This window comes from Equus quagga, chromosome 14, assembly GCF_021613505.1.
Source record: "Equus quagga isolate Etosha38 chromosome 14, UCLA_HA_Equagga_1.0, whole genome shotgun sequence".
NCBI classification, from domain to species: domain Eukaryota; kingdom Metazoa; phylum Chordata; class Mammalia; order Perissodactyla; family Equidae; genus Equus; species Equus quagga.
Genome location: NC_060280.1, coordinates 82461349 through 82477701, shown reverse-complemented (window position 1 = coordinate 82477701; position 16353 = coordinate 82461349). Strand labels below are relative to the sequence as shown.

Here is a 16353-nt window from a genome sequence, read left to right as displayed (position 1 = left end):
TAATTTTATAGTTGTAAGAAGTGCTGCTGTCTTACAGGCAAGGGCCACCCATAGCCACTCCTTTCTGCGTAGAGCTGAGCCCTGTGCTACCGCGACTTGGACACGTGGGTGTTTTCAGTCGTCAGAGCATCCAGAGGTGCGGCTGTGGCACTGTGCAGGGCAACGTACACACTGCCCCACCGAGGCCAACACTGAGGCAGGCAGCTCTGAAAAGACGACCATTGCAAGCCCCTCCAATGACGGATCTCAGGCAGCAGGGAAGAATGTGTTCCCGTGTTGAAAGGAACTGTGAGCCCCTTGATCTGAGAGCTGACCTGGCCTCTTTACTCCCAGCAGGAAGACAGGTGAAGGTCAAAGAGGCTGCTTGCTTTTACCTGGAGTGGCACCACCCTGGGCATCAGGTGATCAAAATAAAGGTCCACTGCATTCGTGAAGCCCTTGTACGTTGTTCTCAGCCTCATGCCAGAGTCTTGGAGTAACCAGCTTGAATGAAAAGGGGCGGGGGGTTAGTTTCACTGTCTGTGGGTTTGCCCTGGGCAGGGGATGGTGGAGTGAAAGGCAGCAGCTTCAGGGTGCTTGGGAATGTGTCTGGAGGCCCCTCCCACCCCACTACCTCTGCTCAGCCAGGAAGGCAGGAGTTACTCCAGCTGACTCAGGAGCAAAGCCCCCAGCCCAGGCCCTGCACTCAGCACCGCTTCCTACCTCAGGACACCAGCACGGGCAGGGGCTTTACCTCCAGCCTCACAGCTCTAGGTCTGGCTGCCAGTCAAGCGGGAGAAAAGCTTCTCACTGGACGCCAGGCCCAGTCTTCCAGCATTTACTCTGCGATCTCATTACAAAGGGTCACGTGAAGACAAAGGGATTAGGAATCACTGGGACTGGAGAAGGACACAGATGCAACCTTCCAGTGTCACCCAGAAAAACAAGCCTGAGACAGACGCTGAGAAGCTAATCTGGCTTCCCCTGGCCTCCAGCTGCTCTCCAAACTGACAGTTGGCCGGCCGCGCATTTGCATCAGGGATTCAGAGCTCAGCTGAGCAAGATTAACTCTTCCTGCAACCTGTCTGTGGTGACCACATTCCCCAGATGAACATGGAGCATTAGTTCCAGAGCTGGAGTCAAGGTATTTCTCCTTCTCACTTGAAATTCTGAGAAAACACTTATATTTTCTTACAAAAAGCTCCCATGCTTCTCTTGCCCTGCTTTGGAAGTCCTGAACAGGGTCAGAAAATTATCATTTTATGTTAGGTCAAAGTGGACAAGGAGAGAGCAGTTTCCTCTAGACCCCACCTTCCATCTCACATGGAACAGGCCTGGTGTGTCCTCCCCACTGAGATCCTGCCTGATTCCCAGTGCTCCCAGGTTGGCCTCCCCGGGGTGTGCCGAATGATGCGACCAGGACCTGGACAGACGGAACAGCACAGGGAGGTCTGAGTGCTGCAGCTCCCACCACTTCTGAGCTGAGACTGAGATCCTGTCCTCCGCTGCGCCTGCTGCAGCTTGGCCTGAGGACAGTGCTGCACACAGATTTAATCCCCAGGTGTGGGGGAGGCCACTCTGGCTGTATGCAGGCTTGGGGAAGGCACACTTGCCAAGCTGAACAGCAAAGCGGCAGAGAAGTGATCCCCAGTGGTGGAGGAGACGGAGACGGGCCTACCTGTGCCCCCTAGGGAAGGGCTGGGTCACGCTGGAAACAGAACAAACAAGGCTGAGGCTGGGGCTGCGCTGTGGCGAGAGGCCGCTCCCACAGGAGAAGGCACGACAAACAAGACCAGCCTTCCTCCCTCCCGGGGCGGCCGGGGTCGGGGGAGAGGGGGTCTAACCACCTGGAACACCGTGAGGATGGGGAAGATTATGCCTATTAATAAGCAAATCTTGTTGCTGGAAATTAATGGCAATAATGATGAGGCTGAGGAAGGAATGTGGTACCAGGTGATCCTGGTCTGGATTTCCACTCTAACCACAGAGCACTCTATTGACCTCAGCAGAGACTACACATCCTAAGATAATTCACAGGACCTGAGGCTTGAAGATAAAAGGTAAAACAGTAATTTGTTACTCCTATACTTTATCAAAATACTTGGACTTAGAAAACGATGCTTCGTAACATCCCTAAAAGCAGACAGGGTGAGCTTGATTGTGGCCATTTTGCAGTCAGGGACAGTGAGGTACAGAGCAGGTACACAGCCTGACTGAGGCCCCAGCTCCACAGCAGAGCCCTGATGAGGCGAACTGCCTGAGGGTGGCCAGCCCTGTTCCCGCGGCTCGCCAGACAAAAGCCACACGGAATTGGACAAAGGCAATGATTGTCACAACACTTAAAATGACCTCCTTTCAGGGGGCCGGCCCAGTGGCACAGCGGTTAAGAGTGCACGTTCCACTTTGGCGGCCCAGGGGTTCGCCGGTTCGGATCCCGGGTGCGGACATGGCACTGCTTGGCACACCCAGCTGTGGTAGGCGTCCCACATATAAAGCAGAGGAAGATGGGCACGGATGTTAGCTCAGGGCCAGTCTTCCTCAGCAAAAAGAGGAGGTTTGGCAGCAGTTAGCTCAGGGCTAATCTTCCTCAAAAAAAAAAAAAAAGACCTCCTTTGGATGCCATTTATTCTAAAAAGGAACTTCACTGGGGAATGGAAAAATATACTTTAAAAGCAAAATTAAACCTACGTTTGTGATTAGTGTTTTGCATAAGCACAGGGACCAATGCAAGCTGCACCTGGAGCCTCTCACAGACCCGCTCACCTGGGCAAGCCCCCGAGGTCAATCTCGCTGCAGATGTAGGGGCCTGGACGCAGAATCACCCACAGCCCGATCTCCGCAGCAGTCAGGACAAAGGCCCTAGGGAGGTCAACGTCAGCAGCTCTCACGGCCTCAGACGCAGGCTGAGGAGGAGCCCAGCACACATCACAGCCCACCGTGGCGCAGCTGCCCACTTCTCCCTCGCTTGCCTTCCTCTCCAAGCGGGGAGACGGGTGAGGGAAGGAGAGGCTGCAGCCCCAGCCCCAGCAGAGCAGGATTCTCACGCAGCTCCCAGCCCAGGACATCTGCACAGCCCCACTGGGGACATGAGGAGGAGGGCATCACACAGGGTGCAGGGGAGGCCACCAGGGAACCTGACCCCAACGGCCTTGCTACCCTAAGGGGGCAACCGCTGTCCCAGTCAGCGGGGCTGGGCCACACTGCAGACTGGTGCTGACACCCGGGATTAGGCACCTCTGGGAGGCAGTGAGAGGTCTGGCTCGGAAGAAGCAGGCCGAGACCCCTGGGGGTAACAGGCTCACAGCTGCAGAGCGTCTAGGTGCTGGCTGCAGAGCCTTTCCCACTGTCCTGAGAACGAGGCCCCAGAGCCCAGTCTCTCTGGCTCTCAAGCAGAGCCAGATGCCCCCATGGCTCCTAACCAACCCAAGGAGCCACTTCTCCGCCTCCCACCCCATGCCAGGTCACAGAAGCAGCAACAGCACGTACTCCAGGTCCAGGTTCCCAGAGAAGTCAAATCTGCCTCTTTCTGGCTCATGGAGGTTCCATGGAACATAGCTGTAATAGAACAGACAGTTACAAGCCGAGCTTTTCATCTCTTCCATTTCAACTCCCAGATTACCTTCTTTATTCCTAAAACCCCTTATGATTGTTGAAGATGTATTTCTTAAGAACATTATCTTAATGACAGCAGGACCAGAACTAAGAACTAATCGAAGAGATCTAGGAGCCTTTGAGAATCCAGAGCAGGTCCCTGGGGGACTAATACCTCATCTCCTCAGGAGAAGGGAGAGAAGGCCAAGACTTGGGTGCAGTGTGGGATCTGACCTCAGGTCAGCGTGAGTGTGTGCTCCCCTCCCCCTTCCTCCTCCTCATCTCTCCGTCTCTCTCTTCATTGGAGAAAAAGAAGTAGCTTCATAGAAAAACAGTTAAAAGTACAGTAAGAGAAAAATCTTAATCATCATTCCTATTTTTTACTGAAGCATCCAGAATTTCAAGCTTGTAACAGACTAGAGGTTGTAACTCTAAACAGAAGATGAGAAATGAAGTAAGTTCTTTAAGGGACCCGACTCAAGAGGCAGAAGGCAGGAGCGACATACGATAGCAGTAATGACAGCTGCTCCTCTCCTAGACTCGCCCCCACCCCGGCTTCTCGTGGGCCCCCTCCAACTGCAGAGTTACAGAGGCAAAGGGAACGGGGCTTGCTTGCCTCCAGTTCAGACTCAAGAGTTCCGTGTTTAAGGAAAGATAGATTACCCTGCTGTTAGAAGGCAAGGCTTATCCTACAATATTCCTACAAGCTTCAGGAGTCCTCTAACATGTAGATGTACCCCAGGATCAGAACCTACACATGCAAATAAATGGATCCTTTAAGTAATCTTTCTAGAGAATAATACACACTTGTTTCAACCATGCTGTTGTAGCTCAGAACACTCCTGTAACTCTTTTTAGAAACTGTCTTCAAAGCCAGTTCATAAACCAGCCAAGAAAATCCATGTCCTTGATATGTACTCATACAATATCGCCTGAAATTTGAATAACCCAGCCAGATAACCCATTTTATTTCACAGACTTGGATCCAAATATCTGTTGGAAATTCTGGAAAATAAACCCACAAAACAATCAAGATTTTTCACAAATGAGCCTATGTTTTAACTGATTTTCACATCAACATTCTACTGAGTGCCCCCACGAGCCGATCACTGTGGTGGGGGCTGGGATGAAAGCTGCAGCACCCTGAAGATGATTCCAGAAAGGAATGCTGGAGACTGCTGACAGCCTCTCAAGGGGCTATTTTGAAGAAGACTACACTCATCTGCTGTATAAATTGGGGGGTGAGTGCTTGTTAAAAGATTCCATGTGATAATTTAATCTCCCCTCTACCCTCCTCGCCTCCTTCACTACATTCTTCTGCGCAGCACCTCTCTTTCTGTTCCTCCAGACTTTTCAGCCACGTCCTGTCTTCCCAGCCCTGCCAATGAGAGTGCGGGAGGCAGCAGGAGGGAGGGAGGCTGTCTGGCCGTCACCCAGCAGAGGGCTCGGGCTGCTTGCCTCTCCTATAGTTTTCCTCACAGAGCCTGGCTCAAAGACTCTCTTCAGAGGCTGCTCAGGTTTAGGATCTGCCAGGGCTCACCATCCGGACATGGTGGAGACCCCAGGCTGGGCTCCCAGAAGCAGCCCGGACACAGAGGCGAGGAGCCCTACCTGGGGACGGGGGTGGGGCAGCACTCACGTGGTGAGGGTGTTCAAGCCACAGGCCTTCATCTTCAGCAAGCGGTCCCTCCAGTACTCCTTGGGGACGCGGAAGTAGTGCACAGAGCCCCCGAAGATCCAGAAGGTGGAGTCCTCCAGCATAAAGTTTTGGTCTTTCGCCTGCAGCCCTAACTGGCGGCGTCTCAGCCAAGGACGGGTCAGGTTAGACCAGTCCAACCTGCAACAAGACAAGGCAGTCGGGAGCCCCGGAGCTCGCCTTCGGCAGTGAGCAGGGCACAGAGGGGCGCCGGGCCTCCTCTCCTCCTCGGCAGGCCCTCAGCATTTCTTTCTAAGGAGGGCCTGCTTCCAGGACACTCAGAAAAGGCTCCCCACCCTCCAACTCAGGCAACCTCGAGTCTTTCTTCAGCATCACTCACTCAGCAAGGGGAAGAGCAAGCTGAGCTGCAGTCAGGAACAAGACAAACAACACTCAACACAGAGACCGGGTGCTAACAGGAGACAGGACGAGGTGGGCACACAGCATGTGGGAATGATGCTCTCAGTGGGCTGAGAAGCTGCCTGCTAGCGCTGGGGACCCGGGGGGTGGAGTTGGGGGCGGGTGCAACACTTAGGTGCCTATGACAGATGGCCAGATTTTACAGGCCATTTGACTAAACATCCAAACAGCAACTACTTCAAATAGTACCTCTGAGCCACCTCACGGTCACAGCTGCCCGGCTCGAGGTGTAGATACCTGGAAAGAGGTATCTGGGTTAGAAACAGCATCTATTCATTGACCAAACCTCCAGGTCTTAATTATTATCCGAAGATCAAGTGTCAGCCAAGAGATAAACCAGCACAACAGAGAGCCCTACTGGAAAGGGCTGTTGGAAAGTTTTCGTCCCAAAAAGCACCTCTTAGCACCTCTTGGGCTAGCCAAGGTGAGCCCCCTCAAATTGATCCCCGTGACTCAGTGCCCCTAAAATTCCCCCTTTCTCTTTTCCTCCCAGTCTCCTGAAGGCCATGAAAAAAAAGCTAGTAAGAGAAGCTACAGAATGGGAAAACTTCCAGCCAGGAAATTTAGGAATATTGGAGACAGAAAAACAAGATCAGGAGTAGTATGGGGCAAAAGCAAATTTTAATTGATGCTGTGAAAGATGGCATCAGTGGAGCCATATTAAAACAGAGCAGCCATTTCAGAAGAATTGCCTTGCATGTCATTTTCTTTATCTTCCAAACTAGACCTGACTGGCAACATTCCAAGAAGTCAGTAAGGACAAGAATATCCTGTTTGTAAGGACTGATGAAATTGGACTTTGCTGATGACCAATCTCAACCAATCAATGAAGTACAAGTCTAGCCTTTCTTCACCTAGCACCAATGAACTCTTCTTTAATAAAATTCACCTCAACCTCCCATTTTCCATAAAAACCATAAACCCTCTCTTGTGATCAACACTATTTGGGTTTCTACCTGAATCTGTGCTCCCCGAATTGCAATTCTTTGATCCCAAATAAATGCTTTGCCTCTTTAACTGGTTTCTGTCTTTGTAGTTGATGATGTCTTTTCCATACCCACTTTTCATTACAGTTCCTAACATTTTAGGCAGGCCTCTTCTGCATAAAAAAGCTCTTCCCATTCATTTTGTAACACCGGCTAAAATAACATGCCGATTGAAGACTGTTGTCTCAGAAAAAACACACATGTTGGAACCAGAATTGGGCTGAGAGCAGCAGTCTTGATTCTGGATTCACCAGTTCTCTGCACCCTTCAAAGGGGTTGCTCCTTCACAAAGCTTTGGCCAACCATGTGGACAAACAGTGGGTGGCATGGGGGCACATGGCACATGCATGTCACACACCCCACAGCTGATTCTCCCAATATGCTCATGGGATGTCTCATCCGTCTTGCTCTATCTCCGTCTCTGCTACCAGCACCATCCTCCCACTGGGTCCTTGCCCTATGTGCTAGCCAGCTTCTCCTCTACCTACAATGCCAAGTGCTTCAGCTCTGAACATAAACTTGCACACCCTACACTGGAAAGCAGCCAGTGCCCTGCTATTAAGGGGACCACCATTTCTAACGGCATTTAGTGCAGATCCACCACAACTTGCTCACGCTCCTCAGGAAGTTCACTCTCATCCTACCAAAGTTCCTCCAAACCACACATTTTATGGTCCCCATAGGAGTTCTGATACATATAGTCTTTTCCACCTCACTCCACACTCGGATAATTACAATTCAGTGGCATGTGCGTTGCTATAAGACATGGCCAGGGCCGGCCTCCCAGGCATGTGACCCATGCAGCTGCACAGGGCCCCACACTCAGAAGGCCCCTTTCAACAAGTAGTAAGCAAGATACAGAGATCTAATGCACAGAAGAATGAAGAGAGACAACAATATTGTACTGTATTTATAGGATGTTGTAAAGATTGTACAACAGCAATCATATTACAATACGTAAATGTATCAAAGTAACACACTGTACGCCTTTAAATAACTAATTAATTAAAAAGAAGGCCCCGCACACAGTTTCAGACACTCTGCTGTCTCTATCCTGAAAATATTGGTAATTTTTTAACAAGGGCCCCACAAATTAGGTAGCCAGGCCACGTGATGACGCAGGACAGTAGCTGAAATATACCGGTAACTGTTGAATGAAGGAATTACCTGAACCATTGGGTGGAGTCAGAGAAGACTTCACACAGAAGGCGACACTCTCACTGGGCCTTGAAGGCAGGGGTGTAAGTAAGGAGAGGAAACGGGGCAGAAGCATCCAAAAGTGAAGACAGATCTACTCAGGGAATGGCAAGCCGACCAGCAAGGAGGCAGGAGGCGGTGTACTCTGTGGCCCTCCTCAGCAGCGGGGCCGGGCCGCTCACCGCCGACGGCTTGCCACTCGCCCGCGGTGAGCAGGCCAGAAAATGAGCTACTTTCACAGCAGTGAGAGCAGTTCCATGTCTGCTGAAGCAACTCATAAAAGGCTCAGGTGGGTATTCTGTATCTTTTCTCTTCATTTCCTTTTTCTACTAATTTGTTTTTACTGCATTTTATAAAGGAAAACATTGGAAATTTTTTTTTAAAAAAGAAAAGGAAAATGATTCTTCACCACAGCCAGATCGTGAAGTTCTGCTCTAGACCAGAACCGGTGGTCTGGCCTCCGGCAGCTGTGCTCATAGAGATGGCAGGACAAACACAGTGACCAGTTCAACGTACCAGGCTTAGCACCAAATGGACGCGAGAGATGTGGGAGAGACAGAACACTGTGGAATCATTTCATCAGCAGCCTTCCTGAAACCTAACCGAAGCCAGCTACGCAGAAGAAGCTGCAGTAGTTCTCCAAGCTGGCAGCATATCTGAATCTCCAGGGAAACTTTTAAAACTAACGAATGCTCAGCCCCTACCCCCACCCCTGACCACATGACTATTTCTGGAGCTGGAGCACAGGTATTGGTAGTTTTTAAAAGCTCCTCCAAAGATCCTAACAGTCAAGGTTGAGGGTCACTGGCCTAGGAAGAGATTTATAGGAGGACTGGGACAAGTTTGGGAGCCAGAGACAGAAAAGCAGGAGCCAAGAGGGCAGAAGGTGCAAACTAACCACAGGAAGCTTGTCTCAGCAACTCATGGGCAAAGAAAATTATTTCTACTTATTCCTTCCTACTTCTCGCAGCCCCAGGACCCAAAGCTCACGCTGCAGCAGCAGGACTACAGTTCTGCTTCATCAGAGTCGAAATGATCATTTGCAGATAACCTAGAACCAGGCACTTTTTTCTTTCTCTAAAGAGAAAAGTTCCATGTTCTAAGTGACTTATAAATGATAATTCAGAACACAATTCTTCCAAAGGACCACGTATATGCAGCAGTGAAAACAAAAACAGTATCAGCAAGAGGAAGGTCTGGACACACATCCTGCCCCCGGCCTTAGGAGCACTGTCACCTAGGGCTGGTGACACTAGCTCTGTGGCATGAGTTTCTTCCTCTGTAAACAGGCTAACGCTGCACTCACTGCTCACAAGGCTGCTGTGAGGGTCAGACACACAGAGCACTCTGTGATGTGCTACGAAGGCATCCCACCACCATCTGAAATCACTCGACTCTAGCAAGCTTTGCACACGAGAGAGAATAGCCTCAGTGGGTGTGTTTATGTCCCTAACATGAATAACTCCAAACTTTCCATTTTTCCCCCCTTTAATTTAGCATCTAATTATATTTTATGTGCTAGACTCTGTGCCAGACTCTTTTATGACAATTTCCAAAATTTTACAATGAAAGATCTATGCACTGGGATTCCATCAGACCAACCCAGCCCCTTGGCCAGGGGCCTGCAGACTCCAGCCAGGGGCCCAGTGCACCTGCCACCTGTGTCTGTGCAGCCTGCAAACCAAGAACGGTCTTCACGCCTTTAAGTGGCTGAAAAAGATCAAAAGAATATTATTTTGAGACACACAAACACTATCTGAACTTCACATTTCAATGTCCATAACCAGTTTTACTGGCACCCGCCACACCCACTCGTTTGTGTGTTGTCTGTGGCTGTTTCCAGGCACAGTGAAGTTAATGCAGTAGAAACTATACGGTCTACAGAGTGAAACTATTTACTATCTGGCCCTTTACGGGGAACTTTGCCAACTCCGCCTGGGAGGATGAGGCCCCAGAAACTAAAGGTCTCAGGGCCCCGTGGCCACTGTGGGCCTCCTTCTAGCCACCCCCTTGCTCTGGCTCTTTCCTTTGGCTACAAACTCCCGACTAGTTCGGCCGTGACTGAAGTTTCCCACACCTCACGCACAGGAGGGTTTGTTCTCCCTGGTTTTGACTGTATCTGCTCCAAAGAACGCACCGTGTGTTCCTGCTTCAGGTGCTCCTCTCCAGGCCGCCTGCCCACCCCCAGGCTCTCCCCTCAGGCACCTCCCTCCAGGCTCACCCCAGGCTACAGTGAGGAAGAACCGGGTGGACAGAGTCTTTTCTTAAAAACAGGGGCACGCTGACAGTCCAGTGGTGAAAATACACACACACACACACACGCGCGTGCACACACAATCTCACTGTTTTTAAAGACAGCGAGAATACAATTTAGCAATCACTCCACCCGGTAGCAATCCTTATTCAATGGCCGGAACTTCAAAAGGACAATCTCCAGTTCTTCACCAGGCTCACCTCGCCGCCCCCAACCTTTGTTGATGACCGCGTCTCCCCAAACGCTACAACAGCCTTCCTCCCCACCAGCTGCGTGCTGGGGCACAGCCAGGGCTGGAGGAGACTCTCCGGGACTCCCCCATTCCCGCTGGGAGCACACACTCCTTCACCCGCCCCAGGTGATAACTATTCAGTAGGAAACCCCTGTCTAGGTTTACGTCCCCAGGTGTCGTCTGTGTGTGCAGACTGTCTTCCCCTGGAGCTTGTCAGAAATGCAGGAACTCAGGCCTGCCGAGACCTGCTAATTCAGCAGCTGCATTTGAACCAGGCCCCACGGCTAAGGCTTGAGAACCACTACTCTCTGCCTCCTCCGCGGAGATCTGCGTGCACCCACTCTTCCTGGGTAGAGCTTCTCTTGGCCAGTGCCTTCATATCCTATCAGTCTTTAGATGTTTTGAAAAATACTTCCTCTGGGATTGGCCCCGTGGCGCTGCAGTTAAGTGTGCATATTCTGCTTTGGCGGCCCAGGGGTTCGCCAGTTCGGATCCCAGGTGCAGACATGGCACCGTTTGGCACGCCATGCTGTGATAGGCGTCCCACATATAAAGTAGAGGAAGATGGGCACGGATGTTAGCTCAGGGCCAGTCTTCCTCAGCAAAAAGAGGAGGATTGGCAGCAGGTATCTCAGGGCTCATCTTCCTCACAAAAAAATAATTTCCTCTCAGTGCTTATCAAGAGGCATGAACTGAACACTGCAAATAACAAAAGCTAACTGCTGTAAAATTCTGGAGAGTCCAATTGTTTCCTTTTTGAAGATTTTCTGGTAGGTTACTAGAGACGTTTTTAATACATTAATAAAAGGGATGGATTCACTGAGACAATGACAAAGACAAACGTTGGATTTCTCAAAGGATTTCCCTGTGGGAAAATGAGATGATGCACATGAGAGCTTCGTAAATGACAAAGTACGATACAAATGGTTATTAATACTGACAGTGATCATGGCATTAATAACAACCTCGACAGTTCCCTGAGTAATTAACTCAGGAATCGTAAAATAAAGGAAATACAAACTAGGTGGGTACTGCAGGCCACAGAGCCTCTCCTTCTGACTTGGGCTTGTTACCAAGCAGCTAACTACCTTCTGAGGGAGCCCAGCTCGCATCTGCCGCTTTTCCTGGTGAGCAATTCATTCGTGATGAGACTGTGTTTGATGAGGCCTTTCTCACTGGAGCTCACATGAACACTTTCCTCTGGAACTTCCGTCGCCCTCATATCGTCGCTTCACTGCAGGGCAAGCAGCTCTCCAGCCCAAGAACCACCCAAACAGCAGCCTCGGTCACTGACCTGGCCTGTCCTCGCCTCGCTCTGCTCAGAGGCACGCTCCATTCACAGGTGGTGGGGACGTTCCCGGACGAAGGCACACCTGTCAGGACTTCTGACAGGGCCTCAGACAATTTAACAAGACCTCAGCAAAACGGATGTCGCTGCCACCCCTTTTCCAAGTATTACAAGCTGTGCAAGCTACAGACACAACAATAAACTGTAATGGCGAGACCTGGCTCCTGAGCTCCCTATGGTGACAAGCTGTCATCTGGTGATGACTGGCGAGGGAGGAGCAGTGGAGGGAGGATGTCTTCTCACAATTTGTACTCATCACTGTAGTGGGTCACGAAGACAAAGGGTGCAGCGCAGGCTCCACACAGACTGGATGGCACTGGGCATGGCCAAAAGTGCTGGGTGGACATGTTTAATGGAAAAGGGCAGACGAGCAGGTGACAAGCTTACAATCTCTCTCATGTGAAACGGCCCATGACCTGATCCTCAGCTTTCAGAGAGGGTCTTCCAGGGCAGCTGGGGTGGGAGAGGAGCCGGATCCAGTCATCCACTTGAATGATTTCCTTGAACGAGGTGTCCGCATCAGGACAGGTCTCAAATGTTTCTTGCCATGCCAAAGGGCATCCCTCTGTCACCTATAAGTCCTACAAATATTGATCAGTAACTGGGGTCACAGCCATCTCCTTCAGTCTTCTGTCATACTTCACATAGTCCGCCCAGATGTGGACAGGCCAGGATACACACAACCAGACAAGGCAAAGACAGCATCGTCAACTTCTGGAGTATGCTGACCTCCAGCAGAGATCAGGCAACAATCGTACACTTTTAGGCTGGCCAGGGCATGGACAAGCCAGCTCCATGAGGTAGGAATCTGCAGAAGTAGTCCTTTAACTCCCAGAACACAAGTCCTTGCTGGTCCTGAGGGTCTGTTATTTTGGCAGTATACGTAATGTGTACTTGCTAACCTGAGATGATAATTTACAAATTCAATTTCCAGGTGCCACTGTGACCCTATTAGGGCCACCCTAAGTAGAGGTTGAACAGAATTTGGGTCCAGGGCATCATATTAAAGATGCTGACCAAGAAAACACTCACCTCTTCATTTATCCAAGTGGTCACACCCAAGACCATTATTTAGATGGCAGATATGTTAGACTGCCCAAAAGACATCATCACACACAGAAATTTCCTGACCTGGGTCTAAAATACAAATTTCTATTCATCACTCTTAAGATTCTCAGGTGGTTATAGGCTCCTGTGAGGTCCAACTTCTTTGAATGTCTGATGCCCCTAAACTGCCCACTTGGGAATCTTCTGGTCTTACCAGCCACGCGCACTCCACCCTCGGCCGGGGAGTTTGAGAGCCTGAGGAAGGAACTGTCCGCTCTTCGGCCCAGGCCAGTGCCCTTAACGCCACTACTCCAAAAGAATGCCTCGTGGGTGAATCCTTGAGCCCTAAGAACTTCACCCCGGAGAAATGGAACCCTGTCCCTGTGTCTCTGCTTCCTGGTTGTGCTGCTTGGCCTGGGACCAATGCTCTGGGCTCCTGCTTTGTTGGGAGAAGCATTAAATATTCCCAAAGGGTTTGGCCTTCCATTCCAAAAGTGGGTGCACTCATTCTGCCAAGATGCAAGGTCACTTTGCAGCAGTTTGCAGGTCTATTGCACTACTACAATCTTAGCACCTCTGGACCTCCCTCTGAAGGCTCCTAGGTAAGCCAGGACTTGGCCGAGCACCCAGGGCCCAGCAAGGCAGACCAAGTGGCTGCCTACATGACCCAGGGACATGCTGGTGGTTCAGAAAGCAACGTTTTCTAAATACTGTAGGAAGTTTACATGTGAATAAGCATTCACTAGATCAAAACTTTTGAGACCCAATCGTGAAATAACAAAAACTCCTCATTACTAATCAGCCACATAACGACAATAGAAATGGTCCTGAGGTTATATGAGACTGTACTTTCACTTTAGGAAAACTTCCCATTGGTAGCATCATAAATAGAAACAGTGTCGTATCTCAACCTAGAGAGAGGTGAGAACTCCACGAGCTAACCCAAAGGGCGCTACTGATAAGACTCTCATCTTGGCGATGCTTGTGGAATCAGAATGATTTCATGAAACAGGGGACAACATAAATATATTAAATATTTTTTTAAATCCACCACACGGGACTTACTTACACGGATGTATAAGAGATGGGCTAGTTCTCACAAGACGCAAAGAATCTAGACACACGCAGGTTAAACAGAATTTCTCTCTCAGACCAGAGAGCTCAGAATCTCCATACTGATTCAAGAAAAACACAACGCGCTATTTTACTGACTGACTTATTGTTTTCACTTACTTAAATGTCTGTAAGATTTAAAATGAATATCTCATGTGGTCAGCAATTCTACACACAGAAATACATCCAACGGATATTCATTGCAACTTTATTTGCAGTAGCTAAAAGATTGCAAACAATCGTTGTCCGCCAATAGGGGCTATTCAAATAAATTATATGCCTAATGGACAAACGGGGTAATACATACAGCTGTCTTCTTATACATGCACAGAATACCCTTGAGAGAAACCATTATCAGTAATCACCTCTAGCGGCAGGGAGAGGGGTGCCCGGGGCCAGGAGGGAGGGGTTTACTTTCCCCTTTATAGTATTTGGATATTTCATCCTTTTCACATATTACCTACTCACAAAATAAACTTTACAGGAAAAAAACAGTGTGTTCTTGAAAGGAACACCCCCACTAACTGTCCCACTGAGTGTGGAAGTATAGACCAGTGAGTATCAACTCACAGTCCCAACTGGGCAGATCCCAATCACAAAACATTGGCTTCATTACCATGAGCCTCTAAAAATACCCCTGTCCTTCTATTCCAGGAGAAGTCCAACACAACGGGAACTCTTTTTCCATATTGCCTTTAATATCCAGAGCAACAGATTTAAGCAAAAGATAAAACTAGGTGGAAAGGAAGCAGCAAATATCCCTACACTCACACCAAAAGAACTCTCCTGGATGATGGGGGGCGGGGGTGCGGACGGACACGCCTGGACTCTAGAGTCCGTTCCAGGTACTAAATGTTCTGAAAAGATCTAAGTTCCCACATCTCCTGAATCTTCATCAGAAGAGCACTCATCGAGATACAATGGAACTGTGAGTCATTTCATCAAAGATTAAGTGCTTTTATTTCACTTGCTACTTCCTTGACCTAGGTGGAGAGAACTCTTTGGCCAACTTTCTGATACTTCCGCTGCCCAGGCTCCATTGCTTTTTGCCTCCAATCCCCTGGCTATCCCAGCCTCTTAGATCACAAATGCACCAATAATGCCCATGCTCTTCTCCAAGACACTCGTCCCCACCAGTTGTTGGCTACATGGCCCTGTAAGAATCCCAGTGCCAAGTCTGCCTTCCCAGCACAGGGCGGCTCAGACATCCTACCCCTCCCTGACTGAGCCACTGCCAAGATAGGCATGCTTTCCCACCTGTGACAGAGAGATGACTTCCTGATTAAAGACACCTCCCAGATGCTGCAAACCTCACTGATGGAAGATGAAAGGGACACCTTCAAAGACTTTGAAGATTCCAGGAACTATGACTCAGGCCTCAAGCAGGGTAAAGTCCTAGAACAGAGAAAGCTCATAAAATCAATGACCTCACAGAAGCCCAGGCAGAGAAGGACAATCTGCCCACAAACCCTTGGAGAACAGGACTGGCCATGATCTGGATCAAAGAAAGAGACCTGGTCACACTGCTAAGTTATCCACCTTCACGAAGGACAGTTGATAGGTTCTCCTCCTTTTCTTTCCTATGAGAAGAGCTTGAGGCCTGTAATCCAGAAAATGCCAGTGCGGGAGCAGTATGAGTGTGACAGCTGAGCCAAGAGATGAGCTAACCTTTGAGAAGGCACGATGCAGGCTGCCTATCCGGAAGCTTTCCTTTCTCCTGACCTTTGCCAGCTAAAATCTCAGGTATGAAAGACGCAGAGTTAACTGAATTATTGCTCAGTTATGCATTTAGTCTAAAGAAAAAATCATGAATAGGAACTATGCCTTGATATTATCAAACAGGCATTCTTGTGTTCATGGAGTGGGAGGAGGCAAGAGTTGAGAGGCAACTGGCCGGAAGACACAGTTCACATTGATACACACATCACAGACCTCAAAATAACACGCTGAGTGAAAGAAGCAAACCAAAACAGAGCACACAGTTTAGGATTACATTTCTGTAAAACTCTAGAAAATGAGAACTAAGATACGGTGGCAGAAAGCAACAGATCAGTGTGCTTGGGGATGGGGCAGCAGAGAGGGTTAGGAGAGAGATGCAAAGGGCATGAGGGAATTTCCGGGGCTGATGGATATTTTCACCACCTTAATTGCGGTGGCAGTTTCACAGATAGATATATATGTCAAAACTTATCCAACTGTACGTGTTAAATATGTGCAGTTTATTGCATAGCAATTACACTGTGATAAAGGTAATTTTTTTAATTTTAAGCTAAAACCCTGAAGACTGCAATCTTCAAAAATCATCTTGGTCCTCCTATTTCTTGGCTATGATGTAATCAAACAGCTATGATTGACCATGAACCAGCCCAAGGTAAAGTTCACGGAAAAAAACAAAAGTTGCAGCTAAGCAGCCCCCTCCCTGCCCAAACAGTGGCCGCCCGAAGCCCAGGAGAGGACTGCTCCCCACCCTCCACGGGCCGCCCGAGGCCC

General features: G+C 49.4%; 1 protein-coding gene across 6 annotated transcripts in view; it reads right to left on the bottom strand.

Annotated features, from left to right (window-relative positions):
* The window catches only part of LOC124225247 (beta-galactosidase-1-like protein 2), a 46465-nt gene that overhangs the window by 27740 nt on the left and 2372 nt on the right, over positions 1 to 16353 (bottom strand). For 3 of the 6 annotated variants that reach the window (XM_046637797.1, XM_046637792.1, XM_046637793.1), the window contains 5 exons: positions 5876 to 5923; positions 5210 to 5407; positions 3466 to 3534; positions 2743 to 2838; positions 375 to 483 (listed from right to left, as the gene is read on the bottom strand). In XM_046637797.1, coding sequence (XP_046493753.1) covers positions 375 to 483; positions 2743 to 2838; positions 3466 to 3534; positions 5210 to 5407; positions 5876 to 5923 — 520 coding nt within the window. The remainder of the gene's footprint in view (positions 1 to 374; positions 484 to 2742; positions 2839 to 3465; positions 3535 to 5209; positions 5408 to 5875; positions 5924 to 16353) is intronic. The other 3 variants (XM_046637794.1, XM_046637795.1, XM_046637796.1) reach the window with 2 other exon arrangements.